Raw genomic sequence first — 22576 nt, 5'->3', positions numbered from 1 at the left:
GTCGGGGCCTGTGCCGAGCGCACGGGCCACGCCGTCTCCCTGGGGCCTTCGGGGCTTCGACACCATTACCTCAAAGGCTGTTTCCACTTCTGTGCATCAGGGTCTCCTGCCACTTTCATCCCTGCACCCAGCGGCGGCCAACAAGCCAACGCCCAGCTTTTCTGCCCCTGCAGCTCCCTGTCTGGGAATAACCGCCCCCTCCACTGTCTGATCGCGACACTGACCTGCCAACTTACAACCCGAGGAGAGAACGGTTCTCCTTCACACACAGCTCCCATTCCAAGGCGCGCTCCTTAGTGACAGGTAAGGAGGGCACACCAAGAGTATGGGGGGGCAAGCCAAGCGCAGTCAGCTCCCCGAATGCACAGCTGCAAACGCTTCTCCTGGAGCGAGCGGCTGTGCTGCGCCCACAGCTTCCCTGGACACCCCAGCCCATCACAGCTTCCCAGCCGCTCATGCTGCGACCTCTGTGCCGGACGTGACCCGAAATTAAAGGCGGAGACTGTCTTAGGAAGCCGCCGGTACGTACGTGCAGATCTCTGGAGAGGGTGATGTTGCTCATGTCGACGGCGCGGGGGCTGTAGCCGTGGGCAGCCTCCACCGATACCTGAGAGAGTGTGGGGGACAGGGGTGAAGTCTCAGGGAGAGAGGCACCGACACGAGACTTCAGAAATAGAAAGCACAAAGGCACAGCGCTTCCTCCGTGAAAGTGAGCGGCCTGGCACAGGGGATGTGGTGATGGGAAGCCCACGGGGTTACAACTCAGATGGAAAAGGCACATAATGATGGAAAAATAAACTGCTACACATTTCTACACACACACACACACACACACACACACACACACACACACATATAAGTGAGCAGCCGGCCTTGCTGGTGGCGCTTCTAGTGAAAGCCCCTCGGACTAGGGTGCTGGCCGCAGCCGCTTCAGCATGAGTTTGATCCCCGCCCCAGAGGTGACCCGCAGGTGCGGCAGACCTCTCCTGTCTCCCCGCTGCTCCCCTCAGCTGTGTAACTTCCCACGTCAGCCTGTCCTGCTCCCCACTCTGTCTCTGGTGAAACCTCTCAGTCCCTGCACCTCCGGCCTGTGCCCCCAGTTCCGTGTGCATAAACAAATAAAATCTTTTTAAAAATACATAAAATCTACATAAACCTGCATGATCTATAGATGCCGATAATTTTGATTTTTACTTTATTATAGTTAACTTTTCTCTAATTCCTTCCTTGTTTTCTCTACAGCGCTCCCCTACACGGGAACCTGTGATATTTTTAGGCTTATTCCGCAGGGCCTAATCCCTCCCAGTCCCATCCATGCTGCTGCAAGGGCATGAGTGTATTAAAAAAATGAAAATTCAAAAGAAAATTTTTTAAAAGGCACAGATTTCCACCCCCCTCTACACTTTCCTTCAGTCTTTAGAATTTTCAAATTGCAAGCGGTGGCGACCCCGAGCTATGAACGCAAGTTTAAAGTCATTCAAGTGGCATCACGTGGCTCACTGCTGCTTCTTGCCTGGCTGGTTTGAGAAATGCGTCGCGTCCGGCTGTAAAGGGCCATGCTGTCCCCCTCTCGTGTCCTTTCAATTCTCCAGCCCCAGGCCAGCATCGTTTTTAGGGATTCTTTGATTGGCCAGCGGTAAATTTCTTTTTCCTAGAGATAGACAGAAATAAAAACAACACAGGCAATACCATGAACCCCGGTGAACACTTAAACAGTTAATGCTTTGTTCTGACACAGATTTCCTTCACTAGGAAAGGGACATTTTGATCAGCCTTGTTAAAGGCCAACGTGGAACAGAAGCCTGAAGGAACAAGCCGAGGTCTGGTTTAACGAATGTTAGGAGAGTGGCCCTCGCTTGTTTAGCACGGACACTGGTTTCCTTCAGTGTTGCCGTCCTGACACTTTGGAGAAACCAGAAGGCGAAACACAGTTAAGAAGAGTGCCGCCGGCTGAAGGCTTCTCTGCTACCTTCCAGCAGCACCACGCCACGAGGTGTTTCCACTTCCTTAGCGAGATGCTGACTACGCACCCCCAAGCCAAAGAAAGGACTCAAAATTTATAAGTAGGCATGTGCAAAATCATTCCTCATCAAGAAACTTCTCAGCACAGATTTTCGAAAGTCATTAAAGCATAGGCTAGGAATAAAAATCAAGGCTGAGCAGACAAGTTACGCAGAAGAGCATGACGATTAAACTCTGACAGAAAGTGGGCCCAGAGAATGACAAAATTACAAAGTAGGATCCTTCTGCAACAACAGAACAGCAGCCATAGTCCATAAAGACATTGTAGTATGAAATTACAGATCAAACTTTTGTCCAAAAAAATGGAAACTGTATAATCTAAAAAGAAAACCAAAACTTACCTTTTCAGATAATAGTTTATATGGCTTCAGTAATGGTTGAACTTTAGAAGAATCTGAAAATATTTCTCCATAAATCCATCCATTTGCCAACTGAAAAACAACATCAAACTTGCTTGACATGTACTCAAGTCAGAGTACAGGCCGCTTAATCTATAATTGTTAAAATAAACCTAAGATGAGCCAAGATAAGGACAGGACTTGGATTTTGTGCAGCTCTGGTCAGGGCGGCTCCCTTCCTAGTCAGCCGCAATGTGAATACTCGCCTGGATGACATCCAGAGGCTGAAAGCACGCAGTGGTCCTTAAAAGACGCAGGTCTGCGATTGTGCCGACAAGCACTTCCCTAGGAAGCTACCGGCCACAGACCCTGACGATACTTGTCCTGGCACACCATGGGCCCTCTATGAAGAGTATGGAAAGGTCCATTTCTCTAAATGGGAAAACTGGTTATGTGGACAATCCCGAGTAACAGACCCGCCTCATCCACTCCTTGTCCAGTGACCTCTCCGTATTTGTTCCAAATCACTTGGCCCTGATAGCCCTGCCCATGACACCGGTCATCTGGGTCACTGCAACCTGCCTGCTGCATCTGAGTCACTCGGCAGGAAGAGCTTCGCGCTGCCTGCCTACAGTGCTCCTCCTCATCGCCAGGGCTGCCGCTCAACAGGTGGAGTCTTCACACAGCACCAACGCTTTGGTGACTGACCTCGGAAATGACTGACCAAACAGTCAGGTTTTGGCATCACAAAGTGAGGGTGTCTGGGAGTGACGGAGGGTACGGACTGAAACGGAGCGTGAGGGTACCAGAGTGGCACCACTGCAATCATCACAGTATCTTCTGGAAACTTTGCTGGCGGGTTTTACTTCATCAAATAGGTACAAGCATATTTTCGATAATTCATCATCTCAACCCAACTTTCCTGATAAGCCAATTTTAATCATCCGCTTGCAGAGTTGAACTAGGAACAACCTATATGCGACCACTTGGGAAAATGCTTCCTTTAGAGAACCTTAGCGCACATGGGACCCAAGTGTACAGACTGCAGCTCGTGCTCATTTGTAATTGGCTTTTTTTTTACAACACAAAATATGTCGTCTTATGCTCTAACCTACGATACACAACAGAATAGAAAGTGTAAACCACCACTGAATGCTCACACTTTTCAAGGATTTATCTAATGTAAAAAGACTCACAAAGCCAAAGTTTCCTTAAAAGATTTCTGAACTTAGGAGTCATGATTTCCTCCTGAAAGCCCTGATATTTACTAATTTTGACTACCACATACAAAGGGTGTTTAACACTATTTCTATGACTTCCTACTTTTTGAGTCCTTAAAACTTTTATTAACACCGATACTCTTACTCAGGAGGGAAATAGCACACCAGCAACGTGTAAGTAAACGCCCTTTCCTACTCCAGGTAGAGACCTCACGACCAACAGCAATCGCCACGGCCAGCGGCACGGTCAGTACGGGCCTCCAGGACAGAGTAGATGGGGGTAGCCGTGCCCTTTACCTTGTCCACGCACCACTTGTCATGGGAGTGTTCCGCGTACTTGTTAATGAAGTATTCCAACTTCTCAGGGATTGTAATACTGTGAGAGAAAAATAAAAGAAGCCTGGTTATGCAAGAAACCATACTACAGCTTGTGACCGCTTACATTCCATTTCATGCATGACTTAACCAGTGTGTAACCAAAAATGGTTTCCATTGCGTAGTAACGTTATACAAGATGTTATTGGGTGGATGATGTTCTATCTGTTCTTACTTTGCTTCATATTTCACCATATTTTAATATGTTGTGGCTGGTAAAAGTTAAGCACAGCATCCATAACAATAATTCAAATAGACCCAAAGATGCGGACAATAAGGATGAAAAAATAATGCTTGAAACCTATAACAAGAGTTAGACTCAGTAGGTTTAAAACATACTTCTGTTCCATATTCATTTTTCAAGTCTATTCTGTGTTTGACACTCTTTTGTAAGAACTATAAATGTTTGAAACACTGCTGAAATCTGACCTATTGTATATTGTTAAGAGTTCTACGATTTTGAACTAGTCTCAAAGTTAATGATTTGAAATATATTATGTTTTGAATAAGGATTACAGAGATAAATAATTAACCAACTCATGCTTTGATTCATTTATTCTTGATTCCTTTCACTGAACAGATGTTGAAAGCATGCAGTTGGTGACCAAGTCTGATGGTAAAGGTAAGAATCGGAATATCAAATATAGATATATGTGAATGGAAGATTAAATCTAAATTTAATTCTATTCATGTATAAATAAAGCTTATTAATGCACATAACTTTTGCAATATGATACTAAATAAAATCTAGTATAGTGAGATGGTTTTCTTTTCTTTCCAACACTGTTATCAGTCAGCAATGCAACTATATGATATATACATACCTAAGGTATAATATATACCACAAAGAATTCTGTCATTTATTCATATCTCTATGTAAACCTTATCTGTTAAGAAGTCCTCAAAGGGGCAAGTCTATATAATGAATATACATGCCCAACACTTATGACCTGGATTTAATTATTCCACACTAAGCTATGACATTGTTCAAATGCTATTTTAAAATCCTGGATTACACTGTATGTTAGCAAACCGCAACTTACCCAGGTAGAAATATGAACATGTGACATTTTGGTTTACTTACTTTGGAAGCGACCCAAAGGATCAATCACATAAGCCAAATACTGGGGGTTGAGTCTTTTCTCACAGGACTGTCATCAAATACCAAACATGCAAATTTAAGGCATTAACAAACTAATGGCATATACCACTCTGCTTGAAATTTTCAACTGGTTACAGAATCTAAATCAGCTAGGGAACCACCCAGAACCTGGACACTGAACTCCCAAGCAAATTCAGTTACAGTGACCGGTCTTGGATGACCTGGCGAAGGGTCTCAATGTGCCTCCGTAAGGAAATCTGCACCGAGAGGCCCTTTCCTTGCAATGGGAAACTAGGGTGCTACTTCAGCCAGTAACAAAACAGCCCTGCTCAGACTCCCACCACCTGAACCCCCAAAGATCCTATTTGTAGACAATTTACCCAACTGCACGTGAGAAGCTTCACAATCTAAGCGACACTTTATCTGTGGTTAAGGTTGCCATCCTGACTGCATTCTAACCACATACTCAGTTTTCCCCTCAATCTCAAACTGTGTTTTATGATGCTGACCCTAAGAGGCAAACGCTAGGCCTGATGAGATGCGGTGATGGTGAGGTGACTCCCCGAAGCTCACAGGAACAGCTCTGCGCTGGGTGCTGGGTTCTCCTTGAGTCAAAGATGCTATGAGAGGTTGGCCGCTGCGCGCGTTAACAAATGTTTAGGGTAAATTTCGCCTAGCATAGAGCTGATCTCCTTCCTCATCATCACAGAGACTAGCCTGCATTCCATCCAGAGAATCTTAGTGATGCTACGCACCTCTGAGCAGGTGCACCTCATCTAGTTCTGACTCTGCACAGCCATGTAAGGCCATCACTTCATCAAGGAGCGTCCGGGACCCCTCTTAAAAGGATACCAACTCAAAAGGGGCATGGGTTAGAGAAAGTTCACTTTAGTACCTTATTCAATTTCAGACTTCACACATCATTTACAATAAAAAGCTGCTGCAATAGAAAGAGTCCATACTTTGAGGTATCAACAGGTTGTGGGTTAAAGTTCCCTTCAGAATCCATTGATGACTGTTTTTCCATCATACTGACATAATTTGACTCCATGTAGTCTGGAGGCAAAGCTCCCGCAACTGCACTCAGGCAAGGCAGTGCCAGTTTGAAAAGTTCTTGTTCATATTTCTGGGAAGAAATGGGAGACAAAATGTATCACATTACATCTTGGTGGGGCTTATCAGTATAATCACTGTGGCTGACAGGATGTGGTAAGAGGACATTGAATTACCCTGGGCTAAATGAACTCTCTTGACAGATTCCTCCTCTAAAATGGAATATAAAGCCTGAAGTCCCATCAATTCTAAGAAAAAATTAGTTAGATTTATTGTAACTGGAACATAATAATAATAATAACTGGAACAGTCCTCTCTGGCCTGAAAGCTTACTCTCTAGTACTGGCAACACATATGAATATTCTGAACAACTTGTCTTTATAAAATGAACTTATTTTCACTCAACGAGCACTATGCACCTGACTGCCATCTATACGTTTTTGCTAACCTATGTTATAAAGACTGGTGCATGAAAAATACACAACGGATAACAACCCAAGATTAAGAAATTTTAACCAAGCTGTATTGTATTACAAAGACACGAAAACAAAATTCTGAACCAGGGAAGAAACTCCACAGGAAGTAAGCATAATCAAAATATCTGGGGAGAGGTGTTTTTCTGTTAGTTCCATAATTAAATTTGTATTTATAATTTCTAAAAACAAAAATAATAATTTCAGTTACTTCAAAGTTCAATTTTAACTTCATGCTGTAATTTTTTTTCTAAAAATGCCGTACATGTGTTACCCTTTACTGCAGGCAGTTAAGTAAGAAATGTCATCAAAGTTGTATCTATCAACAGTACTCAGACAAACTTCCCTAGTGTGCAGCAAACTTCCAGTTTTTAGTATTACAGTCACTGACTAATATCTTGGAATTCAAACTAGTTTTGACACATATTTGAAGCACTGGTATACAGAGCTGCTTCAACTCTGAAACACTAATCCTTTTCTTCTGCAAGTATATGAACATTTAGTGTAACTATGCAACTGAAAGGGGATGTCACATCTCTAAAACACTACTGGGTGCAGGCATAAATGTGCACAGCAGTGAAATGGCAAAGGTCACTGGGATATTAGAGCCTCGAAAAGTGCTGTATTTTTGCATTTTGTAAGATTTCTTCAGTCTTTGTAAGATCGGGGTAGTGGCTAGGTCACGTTTGATTGCAAGTCAGACCAAATGCTCAGAAATTGATCAAAACGTGCGTAATTTCCTGAAATGCTCTAGAACACTGAGTTCTAAAGGGTGTGGTCACAAGGAACCTATTACCAAAGTGATTTTGTAAAATCAATATAAATCTCACCTTCCTCATTTATTGTAAGTTGGGAAACTGTAAAGCTATGGAAGTCTTGACAAGCATTCCACAGAGGATGCTTTCTTACCAAGAACCTATGGCTTTTTAATTACCTTATCACCCAAGCCCACAGAAATTAAAGCACCTTTTGAGACAGGGCGTCAAAAATGCCCCAGAACAACTTTCTTGATAGATGCAGCTCTTCTTCTGAGGCAGCGCCGAAGTTCCCCCACCCTCCGGGCAGACAGTAATATTTCCAACATCTTTCATAATGATTTGTCAACAGCTACATGGGAAAACAATTATAAAAGTGATGAGTTAGAGACATTTATTTTTTACTTTTCTTTTTTCATTTCCTATTCTTGGCATTCTAACGCCACGGAGTGAGTTCATCTGAAATGAAATTCTTACTTGCATAATCTTGGGGAATACTGCAGCTCTGTCTGCCATGTCTTTAAATCTTATCACCGGTCACAGAAAAAGGAACAAACACCCATTTCTACAAATAACTATCTTAGCAGCACCCTGCTGGTGGTTACTGGAGGCTCCCTGAATTCCTGAGTCCTGCTTCAGCCGCTACCATTTAGGAGTCACGTCCCAGAATCCATGCACCTAGCAAAGGGACCCATGTCAGGGTGACCCAACAGCACAAACAGTGTGCAGCAGCTCATAGGGGCATTCTAGGGACGCATGGTGCTTTTAAGTATGTCTTGCTTCTTCTTTGCCTGCCCTTAATCACCACTGTGATTTGCGTCACATCTTCTATTTCTTTGTACTGATTACGTCGGTAATCTCCATTTCTCTGGTGGCTGTGGCTGCAATTTACTGCGTCACATATAGCGTGTGTAAGTTTTCACATACACAAGTCTTCTTTGCTAAGGACTGAACTGGAAGCTCAAAGAGGAGAATCATTCCTCAGTGTGGCAGCCCTTGTATTCATCTATAAAGTGATGAAGAGTCACAAGTAGTTGCCAGATTAATAAGATAATTTCTATGACACAAGCATAGATTTTGACACTCTTTTTTATAGCTAAGGCAGAAAATAAGTTGATGAGGCCTTTTGTTATTAAAACTAACCAAATCCATGGCTATAAAATCATTTCTTCTAGTTTGTTCTCCATCTCAGTTATGAGAGACGCGCATATATGCAACTTACAAATCTCAACTGAGAAATATTAAGATTTAATTTGTTTGGGATTAACATGTCATTATCTTTAATGTACAAGACTTTTTCACACAGAGGCAGTGTATCTTTGTTCAAGTATCTTCTGGCTTATTTTATGAAGAAAGCTTTAAACAAGGGCTGACAAACTGTAAAAAAGATTTCTAGCAAGGATAGAACTTACATAGTTCATTAATTTACCTAAGCAAACATAATCAAAAAAATTTTTGGCAGAACAATTATTTTTTATAAATGTCTAGGGATGCTTAATGTAATGCCAGTGAAAAACTCAACTCATTTACATGGCAAACTCAGGGTTTTTATCAAACCATTACGGGTAAAGTGAGGCCTAGATATGGCAGTACAGAGAAGTCACTATATGGCCATGGTCTCCAAGCCCACGCTGTTACATTACAAGGCTACCTCAAGTTCTCTGAGTCTGGAAGGAGACAGCTGGTGATCGGAAAAGATCTAAAAAATCACGAAGACATTTGAGATGCGGCCATTCATGCTCAGAATAATAAAGCTGTGCAGAGAACACGAATGGCTTTTCTATACTCCGTGACAAACTCTACCTGCCGATAAGAAAGACCGTCTGAATCCCAGGAAATGATATTTGGAAAGTGTCACCTGATTACCAATTTAGAGAATATTGTTTTCTCTGGAAATCAGTCTTCTCCTTCTCCTTGAGGTTGCTGATATTTTAGGCCTGGCCTGTTACCTTGCTTTCCAGTCCACACATACCTGCTTCATGTTCTCATGATGGTCTGCTTTTGCCCACTGATTTACATTTCCTTGACACAGGAAACCAATCTTGCAATGTATAACTTATTTATTTTGGGGTTTAGGTAGACATACCTATATATGTCCATTGCAAACAAAATTGGAACAACTCGTCTAGCACCAAAGACCAAGCATGTTATATCTAAGAGAAATACACATCAAGACAAGAAATGACGAGAAATAAGAGTATGTCTTGTACTTACCTTAAGAGGCATCTTTGCATGTTCATTTAATAAGGGCACATCAAACACCAGTCTTCTGAGTAAATGTTGCATCATCGAAGGTCTCAACTGGCTGGTGGAACAAAGCTGATTTTAATAATGAAGGAAAATGTGTCTAAATTAAGTAGGTAATTTCTTAAGCTAAATTATATTAGCGACAGGCTGGTGCCGACGCCTTTCATCAGATGTTGTTAATTATGTTTTCCTAATGCAAAATTAACCAGGAATTACATAATTTAAAAAAAAATTAATAGTGATACTATCATGTTAAGGTTTCTCTCCTGAAAGGTAAATTAAAACCATCACAGTCAAGAGGGGAAAATCAAGTAACCTAAATTTTTTAAAGGAAAAAAACATGATTTGTGTGTGTGTGTGTGTGTCACTAAATTGTATATAACTTTTTTTAATTGGGTAGACAAAGTGGGCCTTCTATTTATTAATTTTTCAATTGAGGTAACTGGAGGATTCTCCCCCACATCCGGAATCACCATAGTGTGCCAACCTCTAAATCCCCCATATTCCATCACCGCAGTCCACTGCACTTCCTTCCCTCTGTCCCCACCCCTTCCCCTCCCTCCCTCCTCTATGCTTTACTTCTGTCGTCAATTTTCAAGGGTTAGTTTGTAAGACTGTCTTTATCTGGCTGTTTTATTTTTTTTTTCTATATTTCACGTATTAACACAGACAGGTCCAGCCCACATGCAAAGCAGTGTGGAAGTGTCTCATAAGATGAAAACAATCCTGTCAGTTCCAGTCCTAGGCAACTCTCTGAGAAAGTCAAAATTACTGATCTGGAAGGAAATTTCACTCCCACGTTTCTGGCAGCCCTGTTTAACGGATCCAGATTGTGGAAACTGCCCAAAAGTCCCCAAACAGAAGAATGTACCAAGACGATGTTATATACACAGCGGATTCTACACCTTAGACAACGCAGCCAGGCTCCTCACATAATCACCCCAAAACCGCATGACTGGTGGTCAACACGATCGCCAATACCTGGATAACTAGAGAGCGCTGGAAAACCTAACTATCCACGAGCATTCTAGTAAGATGAATGCTCAGGTCACAGGACTAACTACAGGAATTGAATATGTAGTGCAGAAATTACTTCCCAAGTCACAATCTGGTGGCCACGAAGCAAATTTTCTTTCGTAAAGGGGAATAAAGTTGGGGTATCTGGGACCTCACAGCTGTGAGAGTGGCTAAAATACAAGAAACTAGTGTTGAGAAGGATGTGAGGAGAAGGAAAACTTAGAAACTGTGGATGGAATTTTAGTAGAAAACAGCATGGAGATTCTTAAAAAGAAATAAAAATAGAAGTCCATAAGATTCATTTAATCCCACTACTTCTGATATTTGCCAAAAAAAAAAAAAAAAATAAGATGGGATATTTGCACACAACACAATGCTATTCAGCTTTCAGAAAGATAAAATCATGCCATTTTTAAACACAGAGGCCTAGAAGACACCAGGTCTGATAAAATCAGACAAAAAAAAAATACAAATATCATATGATTTCACTTATATGTGCACATAAACAAACAGATGAAGTAAATAAAACAAAAGTAAATCTGGGGGCTAGAAGTTCCATTAGTGGCTACAGGAAGGGGTGGGGGAGGGGACGGGGTGGGCAGAACAGAAGCAGGGCTGTGTCACGACAGAGCTTAGAAGTCGAGTCTTGCCAGTGCCTCTGATGTATTATACGCATGATGATCTCGCTGTTTACACCTGAAACGAAGGTTATACTGCAGTGCTATTTCAACATGTAAATGGGTAATTTTTTTTTAAAAATTGCTGTGTGCCCACCTTTGTCCCAGTGGTAGACAGCAATACACAATGATCCAGGGGGAGAGGGCTCGGTGCCCACTTACCCACAAACAGAGAGCAAGCAAACTTCAATGGAATCCCGCTGGGCTTTGGTCAGGGAGCAGCCCTTGGAAAGTCTGTACACGGTGTGAAGCAACGAGTCGATGAGGGACGCGTGGTGCTCGGTGCCAGCGAAGAGGGGGGCACACCTGGTGAGCAAGGGCAGCACGGCGGCGCAGAGGTACCGGTTGAGGGCCAAGGCCATGTCTGTGGCGCTCAGTGCAGCCTGCAAGGGCGGAGAGTGCAACGTGGTTGTTCGTCAGACAACACTCCAGTGCACTGGTCTGTGGACGTGTAATTTCACCAACAAGAACATCCACAAATACTAAGGACGGAAATAGATGCCTTGTTATAGATGCAAATGGGACTCACTTGATTTTATCAGTGAAAATTCAACTGTTAATTATGCATAAAGAGGTAAAAGTGAGCGAGGTGACATTTCTCTCCTGTAAGCCCGAGCTCCATAATCAACAGCCAGTGTCACTAAGAGAGGTGCTGCACGCAAGGTGAAAACATTGACGACACCAAAAGGTTTAAGTACTTTCCTTCAGAGGGAAACGTCAAAGGAGCTTATTTTTAGGATGGGCCTCAGGTTTCTAAATTCTTTCTGATTGTTTATCAATATTATTTATATTTCGAGTCATGTCTACCAACATCAGTAATCAAAGGCTGATTGTTCTAATGTTCGCAATGACACTTCATAGGTTCAGAACTTCACATTAAACATATGCAACAACAGAAATTTCAGTTTCGTTTTTATGATGATGAGAGAAGTCTCATGCCTTTCATGGAAAGAGCTACTGCCAAGTCATGATGCTTTCCTCTAAAATCAGAAAGAAACATTTAATCAAAGATGAGAAAAGGCGTTGTTATAACTACTAGTGTAACATCTAGAACACAGGTTGATTCTATGATGTTCAAAGAGCAGAACATCTACACGGAGGATGGCGGATTCACCATGCGGAACCATCAACAGACAAGACAGACGTCAACCTTCCTTGTATGTTAAAAAGACATCAGGATGATATAGTAATAGCCACAATCCAACAATGTCTTTTAAGCCCTCTTACTATGTAAATTACTTTTCCTGAGAAACTGTATATATATACACTTAGACCAATTTCAAGGTCAATATCATGATCCGTCTGAATTTGGGTCACACAAATGTCCTATCATCTTCCACAACACCTGATCAGAATTCTTATCTGAGTTTTGAGGTCAGTTTTTCCTACGATTCAGTGAATCACTTGTAGGCATAGCCTATTCATTGTTTACCCACTGCTTGTCTGAAACTATAGTAGCTAGTCAGTAAGTATTTATGAACAGTAAATGAATGAATACATCTATGAAAAAATGTTGCAAGTCTGAGGCTGAGAGTCAAACGATGAGGAAATCAACTTTTAGATCAGTACCGTATCTAAAGAAGCAGCAGCCCGGAGATCTGGCAGAAAGCCAACCTCTAGAAGATGGAGAAGAAAATCTTGAACCTCAATGCCATAGACCCTGTCAAGGAACAAAACCATGGCTGCCTTGTGATCCGGACAAAATCCCGCAGACATGTCGGGCTCCGTCACATTGCCATCTAAAAGAAAGACAGTGACACGTTGATGTGAACGCCTTTCATGAGGCAGATTACACACAGTCTTCTTGGTGCTCTCATGATTTAAAGAAAGTTACCAGTTGAAAGGTTTTCTCTTCTTATACTGCCCACAATCAACTCCTAGGAACTGACTCCACAAATGAGACCAGCAACTTAAATCCGAGGGAATGTGTTATTTGTAATCTATTTGTTAGTTACATCCTGTGAAGCGCTACAGAGAGGACAATAAAAAGGTATCCAGAATTCTCCATTGTGGAACGAGAGTCTCTTTGCAATATTACTAAGATGTATCATCCCATAGTGATGATCATGGTGTATTGATAAGTCAGACAAATGAAAGCAGCTCTATCTATGAATGCAGTTTGACTCTCAAATGAAATGTTTCTGTAAGAGCTTTAACAACGTCTCAAATACAGCTGAGCACCATTATTTTCTCTACTAACAGTGAATGTTTGATTCCAGTATAAATTACTGAATCACAATAAATCCATAGATCGATAAATCGGGTCCCATGAATATGGAGTTATGGGATTACGTGCCAATTTAAAATATCAGAGAATTGGCTAGCTTCCTGCTTAACCATGTCATATTTATGTCAAAGTGCTACTAATACATATCACAGAATCTTTAATATTGGTGAAATATTAGAGAAAAAGGCACCAATGGAAAAATGATATGTAAACACGTTCTTCTGAAGGCATCAAACCCCAACTTTTTATTTATAGTTAAATGATGAATCTGATGTTTATATCATGAAAACAATAACAATGTTTCAAAGGAAGTGAAAGGCTAACACCAAGTAGCTTCCTTTCCTTTTAATTACAAGAGCACATAATACATTTCTCCTACACCGGGCATAGAAATAAGCTGCTGGTGTCAAGCCTGATGCTAGGGATGTTTCGGACATGAACTATATGCCTTTTTTAAAAGTACTTTAGAAACCTGACCTTCTTAGCTTCATTTAACAGACTGTGAAAACTAACCTAGAGGGCAGTTAAGAATTTGTCCAAGTTGTATAATCAGTAATTGGTAAATGTAGATTTAAAGTGTATAAAATTGGAATTAAACTCCAAGCTTGGTTGATTTAACCCTTCATGTCAAATCAACATGTTAAAATATTCAATGAAAAACCTACATGACATCTCAGTTCGATCCTCCGAAAAATCACAGTACAGGGAAGTTCAACAAATGAGAACCTATGATTTTCACATATACCTGTGCCTAGAAAAATGGTGAACTTCATCAAGCTTCAATTAGGGTATGTTCTTGGGCCCTCTGAGGTAGCGCAACAGGTTAAATTAAAGCTCAGCACGATGGACTGTCCACAGCCCCTGCAGCAGGAGTTCGGTCCCTGGCCAGGGAGTGACCCACAGGGCGCAGAAGACCTCAATGGTCTCCCTGCTGCTCCCCTCAGCAGTGTGCTTCATCAATCTGCCTGTCCTGCTCCCCACTCTCACCCCCTGACCTCTGGCCTGTACCCCAGTTCTAATACATCAATACATAAATGTTAAAAAAAAAAAAAAAAGACTGGAATCTGGCTTTACCTTTGGCTACTGTCGGCATCTGAAAAGCGACACTGATGACCCCCACCAAGTCTCCCAGTGGAATCAGGGATCTCAAAATAGACCTGATTCTGATGGCTTCTCCCTTACCAGCATGAATCAACTGAGAAGAAAAATAAGGGAACATTAGAGTAACAGTGAAATCACTAGAATAACAGTGAAATCAATGTTAAGATTGATCTAGAAATTTTGCAGTGTGTTATTACGTTCATAATAACAATGTAAGTTCCAAAATAGAAATGTATGAAGTCAACTGCAATTCACCACTGTAAGGTAATTTTGTGTGAAGTCTACATGTACAGAAATGGCCGCGTAGGCCAGAGAGATGCTCATTGCTCTGACTCACACACTCAGTTCTGCATTAATCTACAGCAACTGGTTAGTCCTTTAAACAAAAGGCTTTACCTGCTTTGAAGAGTTGAAATGCACCGAACGTCTGATAAGCCAATGAGAGCTTACCCAATCCTGCCCCAGAATGGTGTCTAAGCCCCTATTCACAGCATGGGCAGTAACAGAGAAAAGCACCTTCGGGTCTTGAGCATATACTAGTATTTAATTGATTTGGCCTCGTTCTGGTAGGTGACTAAAATGCAGTTATATATCCATCCAGCTTCCCCCTGATTTCTCCCAAAGATGGGTTAGTAACGTGGAACTTTCATATTGTGGGGGTTGTAGGGAGTGTGAACCAAGACAGACTGTTCGGTCTGCTGTGGGCTAACAAAGACCCTGTAAGAGCGTGGATCTGATGAAATCAGGAGTCTCAGCCAGACTCTGGAACAGCTGCAGGCTCAGAACCACGGGGGTGGGGACCCCTCCCCACCGGTGTTAAACACAGGCACAAAATCCGGCCCAGACAAGAGCCAGACAGCTGTCTATTGTTGTGACTTGAACCAAAATCTTATTACTAATTTTTTAAAGCCAGTGAGATATTTCCAACTCAATAAACAAGTGTCCAGCAACCAGACAACAGCTGCTACTCCATGGAGCCTGGAGGTGGCTGGTTTGAATGTTGCTGTGACCGTCACCAACCACGAGTGGACGGAGGTAGATGTTCTTGGGTCCCCGGGCACTTACGTGCATTTCGGGAGCACAGCGTCCCAACAGGTCGATCAGAGCTGCATAAAAGGTCATGATGGCGTTCCCCATGTGCGTCGTGTCATCCTCCTCCTCTTCTAGGTCACTTCCATGGATTTTTCACAAGAAAAAGAAAGCAAAGCAAGCAGGATAATAAAGTGACAAGCTAATAAAGCTTTATGACATACTCCCCAGAGGACAGGGATCAGCTAGGGCACCCGACTCTGCCTGTTAAGATACCCGTAATATACGTGTTTAATTTTTAAATGTGAAACGTTAAAAAAAAAATAGCAATGGCTAAAGGGCAAAGTTGAGAGTCTATCAAGAACGTATTTGTGTGGATTTTAACATTAAGGTTCCTCCATGTCTTCAATGGGCCTTCATTTCTAGTGGCAAACAGCGCAGGGTATCCGAAAATAGCTGATGGGAGATCTTGCCTTACATGTCGGAGAGGACGACAGAGCTCTGTATGAGGAGCTACCCTGTCAGAGCGTCCCAGCACTGTGCTTTCCCCAAAGTAACCACTGGACAAATGTCACTACATTTATGGGCTTACCTGTTTCCTATTTCCGTATCATCTGCCCTGCCTATTCACTCCCCAGTAACCTGGCATGTCTCCCTCCTCCTTTCTGTAAGAAAAATAATTTCATGATCTCACTAGTGAGGGTCAACTATGGACGGCTCTGGCACATCACGGCAACTCTCCCTTGGTGGCTGAGCCAACTTCTACCTTGCTGGACTCTGCAATGACTGCCAGCAAGGCATGTTGTCGTGATTCCTGACACGGGCTCTGTCCCCAGAGGCCCTGACGCACACTCACTGGGCTGATCGCGGGCCAGAGGGCTCGCGTACATTTTTTGCTTCTTAGAGAAACTAAGGGACCCCTAGTCCCTAACTGAGAGATAGCTCACATGCCTGAGGATGCTCCCAGCTTGCCTTGGTGTATCCAGAACACTGATGTCCAGTCTAGGTAGAGCAAACAAGGGCGTGTGGAACTGTTCCTTTGCTTGGAAACTCCCCTCCACTCATTCTTAGGCTACAATGCATTTCTGTATGTCTTGCAAGATCTTTTCTCACTAGCATACAAACTCAGTGTGTTCAGCTCCCACTCAATTCTGCTCAAACTGCAAAGGTTTATCTGCCATCTTTGTAACAACACCTGTTGCTATAGCTCCTGAGATGGTCATCTCTTCCTATAACCTGATCTCTCTACTCAATCCAAACAGCCTTCCTAGGTTCTCTGCTCATGCAACCTATTCCACCCGTTCATTCCATCCATTCTTCCATGTGTGGCATATGTGATGTTCAGGGGGACAGATTGTGAGTACCCCTATGATGCAATTAATAAAACAAAAAAACAGGTTTGTAAAATTTCAAGTCGAGTAGTATAATTTACTCAAGTCACGTAATTTATTCTTCAGACTTAGCATACTAGACCTACAGGGTTTTACTGGATCCGCTCGTCGGTGAGGGGCCATCTCGAGAAGGGTCCTCAGCTATCTTGATGGCTTCCTCCATGGCTGCAAGTAGGCCATTCCCACCTTCTCCTCTCAGTGCAGGACCGAAGCACTCAGGTCTCCTGATGAGCAATCTCACCACCACATTTGCATTCTCTTCCACACTCTCCCCTAAGATCAAATGGGGGATGACAAACAAGCGAGCGTTGATTATGTGGAAGTTCTAAGCAAATCAGCGTTACATGAATTAATTTGTATTTAAACTAAAACCAGCACAGTAGTAAAAGCAAAATTTAGCCCAAACTACTAGTTTTATGTATAGATGACACAGTGAAATATTTTTTGTTTTTGCACCTGAAGTTATAAAAGTAAAGATTATGAAAGAGGAAATTATTTTTATTAATGCATTATAGGGAATGAAGCTGTCATCTCATTAGAATCCAGCTATAATCATTTGTAAGAATGTGGGTGCCTGAAAAGTTTAATAATGAAAATACAGCATCACTAGCAAATTTGCAAAATAATCACTTTGAAACAATACAACTGATTGTGTAGCATTCAATTTCTTCACTAACATGTACTTGCATGAAAATGCCGAGAGATCATTACTTTACACACCTACCGTTTTAATAGTAACCAAGAAAAAAAAGACTCCAAGCACTCAATCCTACCATTGCAGAAGACAGCAAATCTGAGAAAGTCCAGATATCTTTCTCCTTCTACTGGATTCCAACCAATGTCTGGGTAACCCTTGGACACCAGCATCTGACAACTCTGAAGTCCACAGCCAGCCAAATATCGAACAACCTACAGACAAGGTGAGAAGGAAAAGCATCATCACTCCTAAGCATTGGAAACTTCTACTACATACGGTAAAGGCGATCCTCGAGGGTCGTCTGAACGCAAACGTGTTCCGCGAGTTCTCGTTAATCTCATCACATCCACATCAACTCCCTTTGGTAGAACCTAAAGTCCAGAGATGTTTTAAGCCTATCATTATAACGTATTTGTGAACCAGCTCGGGACAACATTTCCTATCATTTCCCCGAAACATTTACCTATGAACAAAGACTCAAACTGTGCAATGACCTCTGGCTCGATGCGCACCTGGACCCTGGAGGTGAGGCGGGGTGATCGTACCTTTTCCAGATCTGGCTCTCGCAGCGCCAAGGCCAGCTCATTGTTGTCCATCACGGAAGCCGCTGCCACATCCAGGGGGGTTGAGCCCCTCATAGCTGGGGAGGCTGCTCACACAAACAAGGTGAAGCGAAACTTGGGTAATACTGCAACGGCGACTTCCGTCAAAAACCTGCTTTTGCTTAAAATTTAACTTCTCAATGTGGCATCCATATTGCATGCCTCTATGTGAATTCACATTAAAGTTTAGTTCTTCAGTCGAATATGTATATTCTTCATATGTTAAAGATCAAGTGAAAGCCACACATTTGCTTACCGAGACCCACGCTGCTGTTTTCCAATAGGTAACTGAGGTGGTCGAACATCGCCTTCTGATTCTGCCGACTTATCCGACAGAAGTAACAGAGGAAGCGGCAGCAGTTGGCCACCATCTTGGGAAAAGTGATTTCCTACATAAAGAGCAGTTAGCCACTGTAATGAGGGGGAGGGGAAGTAAACATTTTATAAATGCACAATGATGTAAATGGATCTATACAAATCAAAATAAATAAAGAGCATCAAGTGAGCCAGCTGTGGAAGCAAATGACCTTCATGAAACTGATTCTAGAGCGTGAGGGCTCAAGCACATGCTCCTCCAGATGATACAACTCCGCCAAGTCTCAGGAAGTACAGACCTTCACATGCCCAGACTTAGACTCACCTAGTCCTCAAGCTACTCAAAGTCAAGACTGGGGCTAAGGTCAGCATCTCATCACCACTAACAGTCTAACCTGGAGTTAACCCACAGTCCTAAACCGAAATGCAGCACAGCATGCGCTAGAAGTCAAGGCCACTTGTTCTGCAGTGATCCCGGCCCGGGAGGTTCATTCTTGGTTCAGGCAGCTTGAAGAGAAACTTGGAGCTCTGGGCACGTCTCCACAGCATAGTGGGAGCACCCCAGCAGGAGACAGCGCCTGGCACCCCCTAGGAATCACTATGCTTTCTGTTCTCTGGGTTCCTCTGGTGTCCCCTCGTGGCCTCTTCTCTCGTAGCCATGGCTGGCCTCTTCACAGCCAGTCTCCTGTGGCCCCTTCCTGACTCTGAGTGGTCAATCTGTAAGGTTTTACTTGTTTGTTTTGTTTTGTTTTCCAAAGGTCTTTGTTTAAAAACAGTCCTCCTAAGGAGATACAGAAATTCTTGGGCCTCCCTGGTGGTAGAGGGGTTAAAATCTCAGCGCTATCAAGTCATCCCCTCTGAGGCTTGAGTTCAATTCCCGGCCAGGGAGTGACCCCTCCCATCTCCCTGCTACTCCCTTCAGGAGTGTATTTCAGTCAGTCTGCCTGTTCTGCTCCCCATTCTGTCTCTAATGAATCTTTCACCCCCACATATCTGCCTACACCATAGCTCTTATATGCTTAAGTAAAAGAAATCTCTTAAGAAGAAAGTCATAAAAAAAATTTCATTAAGAACGTGCAATGAATGGATGCTAGGAGGTTCCACGCAGTGGAACCCCACGGGTAGGAAAGGAAGTCTCCCTTTACCTTGGACTCGCCACCTCCAAGGACATTCACCATGACCTCCATCACCGTCTCGTGCATCCCGAGGGCCCTCATGAGATTTGGATGCTGGTAAAACACTTTGTTGTTCATGATGTCTCTAAAGAGGACAATGTAGGTGTGGGGGCGGGGCACAGAGTTTAGAGCAAAATTTAAATCAAAACGTATCTGATAGACTCACTAATCCTTTTGAAATATTGCCTGGCATACATGAAAAATAAGAACAAATGTACCTAAGTCACAGAGGTTTGTCAGCACAATTAACTGAGTCTTACTAAAAAGTGTTGATAGCTTACCAACAATAGCAAAGGCCATTCGTCTCACTGACACGAAATGTGCTGCATATACAGGTATTAGTCTGTATGAAATAGTTTTAGACACATCATTCCTAATGTTACGGTTATAAAGATGTGCTCAACAATATGTCAGTGTCATACCATAGTTTTATGAAAATTCCTATAGAAACTTTAATATGCAAACATCTCCTTTTCATATATCTGCTGTTTAGTTGCTATGTTTTACACTCATATGTATAATTATAGTTGTCTATTTTCTGTCATGTTTAGGTGTTATTATGGTGAAATTCTAATCTCCAAATTTACACCAAGAACAATGTCATTGCCTTCAGTCCTCGATTGAGAAAATACTCTAAACTGATGGTTATTTCCTATCAGAACTTTCAGTGTGGCATTTCTCTGAATCAAAGTCTCTAGCTTTATTGTTGAATATGCAAAGTAATGTTTCTTGCAAGTACTGTTTTCCCCTCTACTTGTGTTTCAAAGCAGTCTATTCCTGGCTTTCTGTTAACTTGTCGCATATCCACGTATACGTAGATGTGAAGCTATATTGTACTTCATGAATCTGTGAATGCATGATTTTCAACAATTCTGAAGCAGCCATTAATGAGAAATTAATAAAATAACAAGCTGTAGGATGTCTGTTGTTTAACACAGCAACCTTTGTATACAGTTTTGGAATTATTCAAGTTTTCTTATGGAAAAGGAAACCTAATAGGAAGATCTTCCTATTTAGCGTTAAAACAAAATTTCTAGAAAAAGAACAAGCTTAATTTAATCATCATGGAGTCCAGAAGGAGCATTTGTATTAACGTACCTTCTATACAATTATGGGGACAAACAATTAGAAAGAAGAAATTTATAAATCAAAGGTTGTAAAAGTCAATTTACCCTAATCCACGAATCATAAGCTTCTCTTCTTCTTTGCCCATCCTCACACTCAGCAGAGAGCGAATCTGCCCCAGAGATGCCAGCAGGTTAATGGTGTCCTCCACAGAAACACCATTGATGGTGTAAGTCTTTGGCAGAGCTCGGACCAGACCCCCAATGCCATCATACTGCCGATGCAGCAGCATAAACATGGCTCTCACCAGCTCCGGGTCTTCGATGACGGACTCTTGAGCCCATCGGACCATCGTGTCAGAAATCAGCTGCTGAAGCGTCGCTGCCAAGTGTCGTGGGTGTTTTAAGAAAGCAATAAAGGAAGACAGATTAGTTGAGCATTCCAACGACACACCGTCCAGCCTCCGACCACACGTCTCTATTTAGACCAGAATTCAACAAGCTACGGATAATCTTTGAAGAAAATAATAAAATTCATTTAAACAGACACCATGTATCAATAAAAATAAGTTATGGACAAGCAAGGATAAGACAGACAAGCTTTTCCTTCAAAGCTAGTCTTAGAATGGAAGAGTTTAAGCTGTTTCAAAGTCCAGTCATTTTTTTTTTTCTTTCCAAAATCACTGTTGGGAATCCACAAAACCATCAACATAAGTTGACCTCTTACTTTACTTTTATTTTTCTTGTTCCATTATCTTGCTCTCCAAAGGTCAGACACCAAACATTTGTATATAGTCAGTCACAGGCATCTAGGGATCTATCTACTTAGCCAAATGTCTTCTCATAGGAGTCATTTGCAGTTGTGACCTCATATAATTCTATTTCTACTTAAAATTTGATTGAAAATGTCATCAAATGAATTTGATTGGAAAGCTATATTTAAGTGAGCTTATTAGATGCATGGTTATTTGTGTTAGCTAGTATACTTAAAAGGAACGGAATGTTCAGTCCTTTTAAAATAAATAGCATATTATCAAGCCCAGGCACAACTGATATTACCATTCAGACATAGTGAGGAACTTACTTCTATGATAAAGACACTCACTGATTTCAAAAGTGATTTTATCTGAACCAAAACACTACTTAAGGAAAATAAAAACCTACCAATTTTAACCAAATACAAAATGCAGATAAAATGCCAGTCTCGAGACCATGTTTTCATGGTCTTTTAATCAATACCAATTGCACAGGCCTGATAATGACTAAAAATGATTTATAAGAAATTATGAACTCTAATTTTAAAGATCAGATTTTAAATTCATTGCAGTCCTTAAGAATAAACATACAAGTAATTGTTAAAAGGTTTTCCACTTTAAGTTGGTAAAAATAAACTAAATTAAATACCCTAAAAATCTGTATAGTAGTTCATGCGTTCATTTTATTTTCTTTCAAGCAAAGTTGTTAATGAAGCAGCATGGTGCCTTGAAATAATCAAAGTGCTAGACATGCGACAAGTAAGCAAGCTCTCACAGACCTGCCTTTTTCTAGATGAGCAAGACTCTCTGTCCCAACCTTTTCACTAGGTTTGGAATAGTAATAGTTTTCCTTCAGTGAACTATAATATGGATGAACAGAAACACGGAGCACTTCAAAAAATACTTCAGAACCAAAATACAGTTCCGGACAATAACCACTT

The 22576-nt window shown here is 41.9% G+C and overlaps 1 protein-coding gene across 1 annotated transcript in view; it reads right to left on the bottom strand.

The window, feature by feature from the left end:
• Positions 1-22576, bottom strand: part of RYR2 (ryanodine receptor 2 (cardiac)) — a 385785-nt gene that overhangs the window by 120947 nt on the left and 242262 nt on the right. The window contains exons 43-59 of the mRNA XM_012730855.1: positions 20989-21262; positions 19787-19901; positions 18583-18715; positions 18270-18373; positions 17801-17936; positions 17114-17300; positions 15673-15778; positions 14581-14701; positions 12849-13018; positions 11442-11662; positions 9553-9643; positions 7550-7690; positions 6020-6183; positions 3878-3956; positions 2364-2453; positions 1514-1651; positions 530-607 (exon numbers count right to left, since the gene is read on the bottom strand). Coding sequence (XP_012586309.1) covers positions 530-607; positions 1514-1651; positions 2364-2453; positions 3878-3956; positions 6020-6183; positions 7550-7690; positions 9553-9643; positions 11442-11662; positions 12849-13018; positions 14581-14701; positions 15673-15778; positions 17114-17300; positions 17801-17936; positions 18270-18373; positions 18583-18715; positions 19787-19901; positions 20989-21262 — 2348 coding nt within the window. The remainder of the gene's footprint in view (positions 1-529; positions 608-1513; positions 1652-2363; positions 2454-3877; positions 3957-6019; positions 6184-7549; positions 7691-9552; positions 9644-11441; positions 11663-12848; positions 13019-14580; positions 14702-15672; positions 15779-17113; positions 17301-17800; positions 17937-18269; positions 18374-18582; positions 18716-19786; positions 19902-20988; positions 21263-22576) is intronic.

The sequence above is a fragment of the Condylura cristata genome, unplaced genomic scaffold, assembly GCF_000260355.1.
Source record: "Condylura cristata isolate star-nosed mole 26May11 unplaced genomic scaffold, ConCri1.0 scaffold00029, whole genome shotgun sequence".
NCBI classification, from domain to species: Eukaryota; Metazoa; Chordata; class Mammalia; order Eulipotyphla; family Talpidae; genus Condylura; species Condylura cristata.
This window is presented reverse-complemented; position numbering and strand designations above follow the sequence as displayed.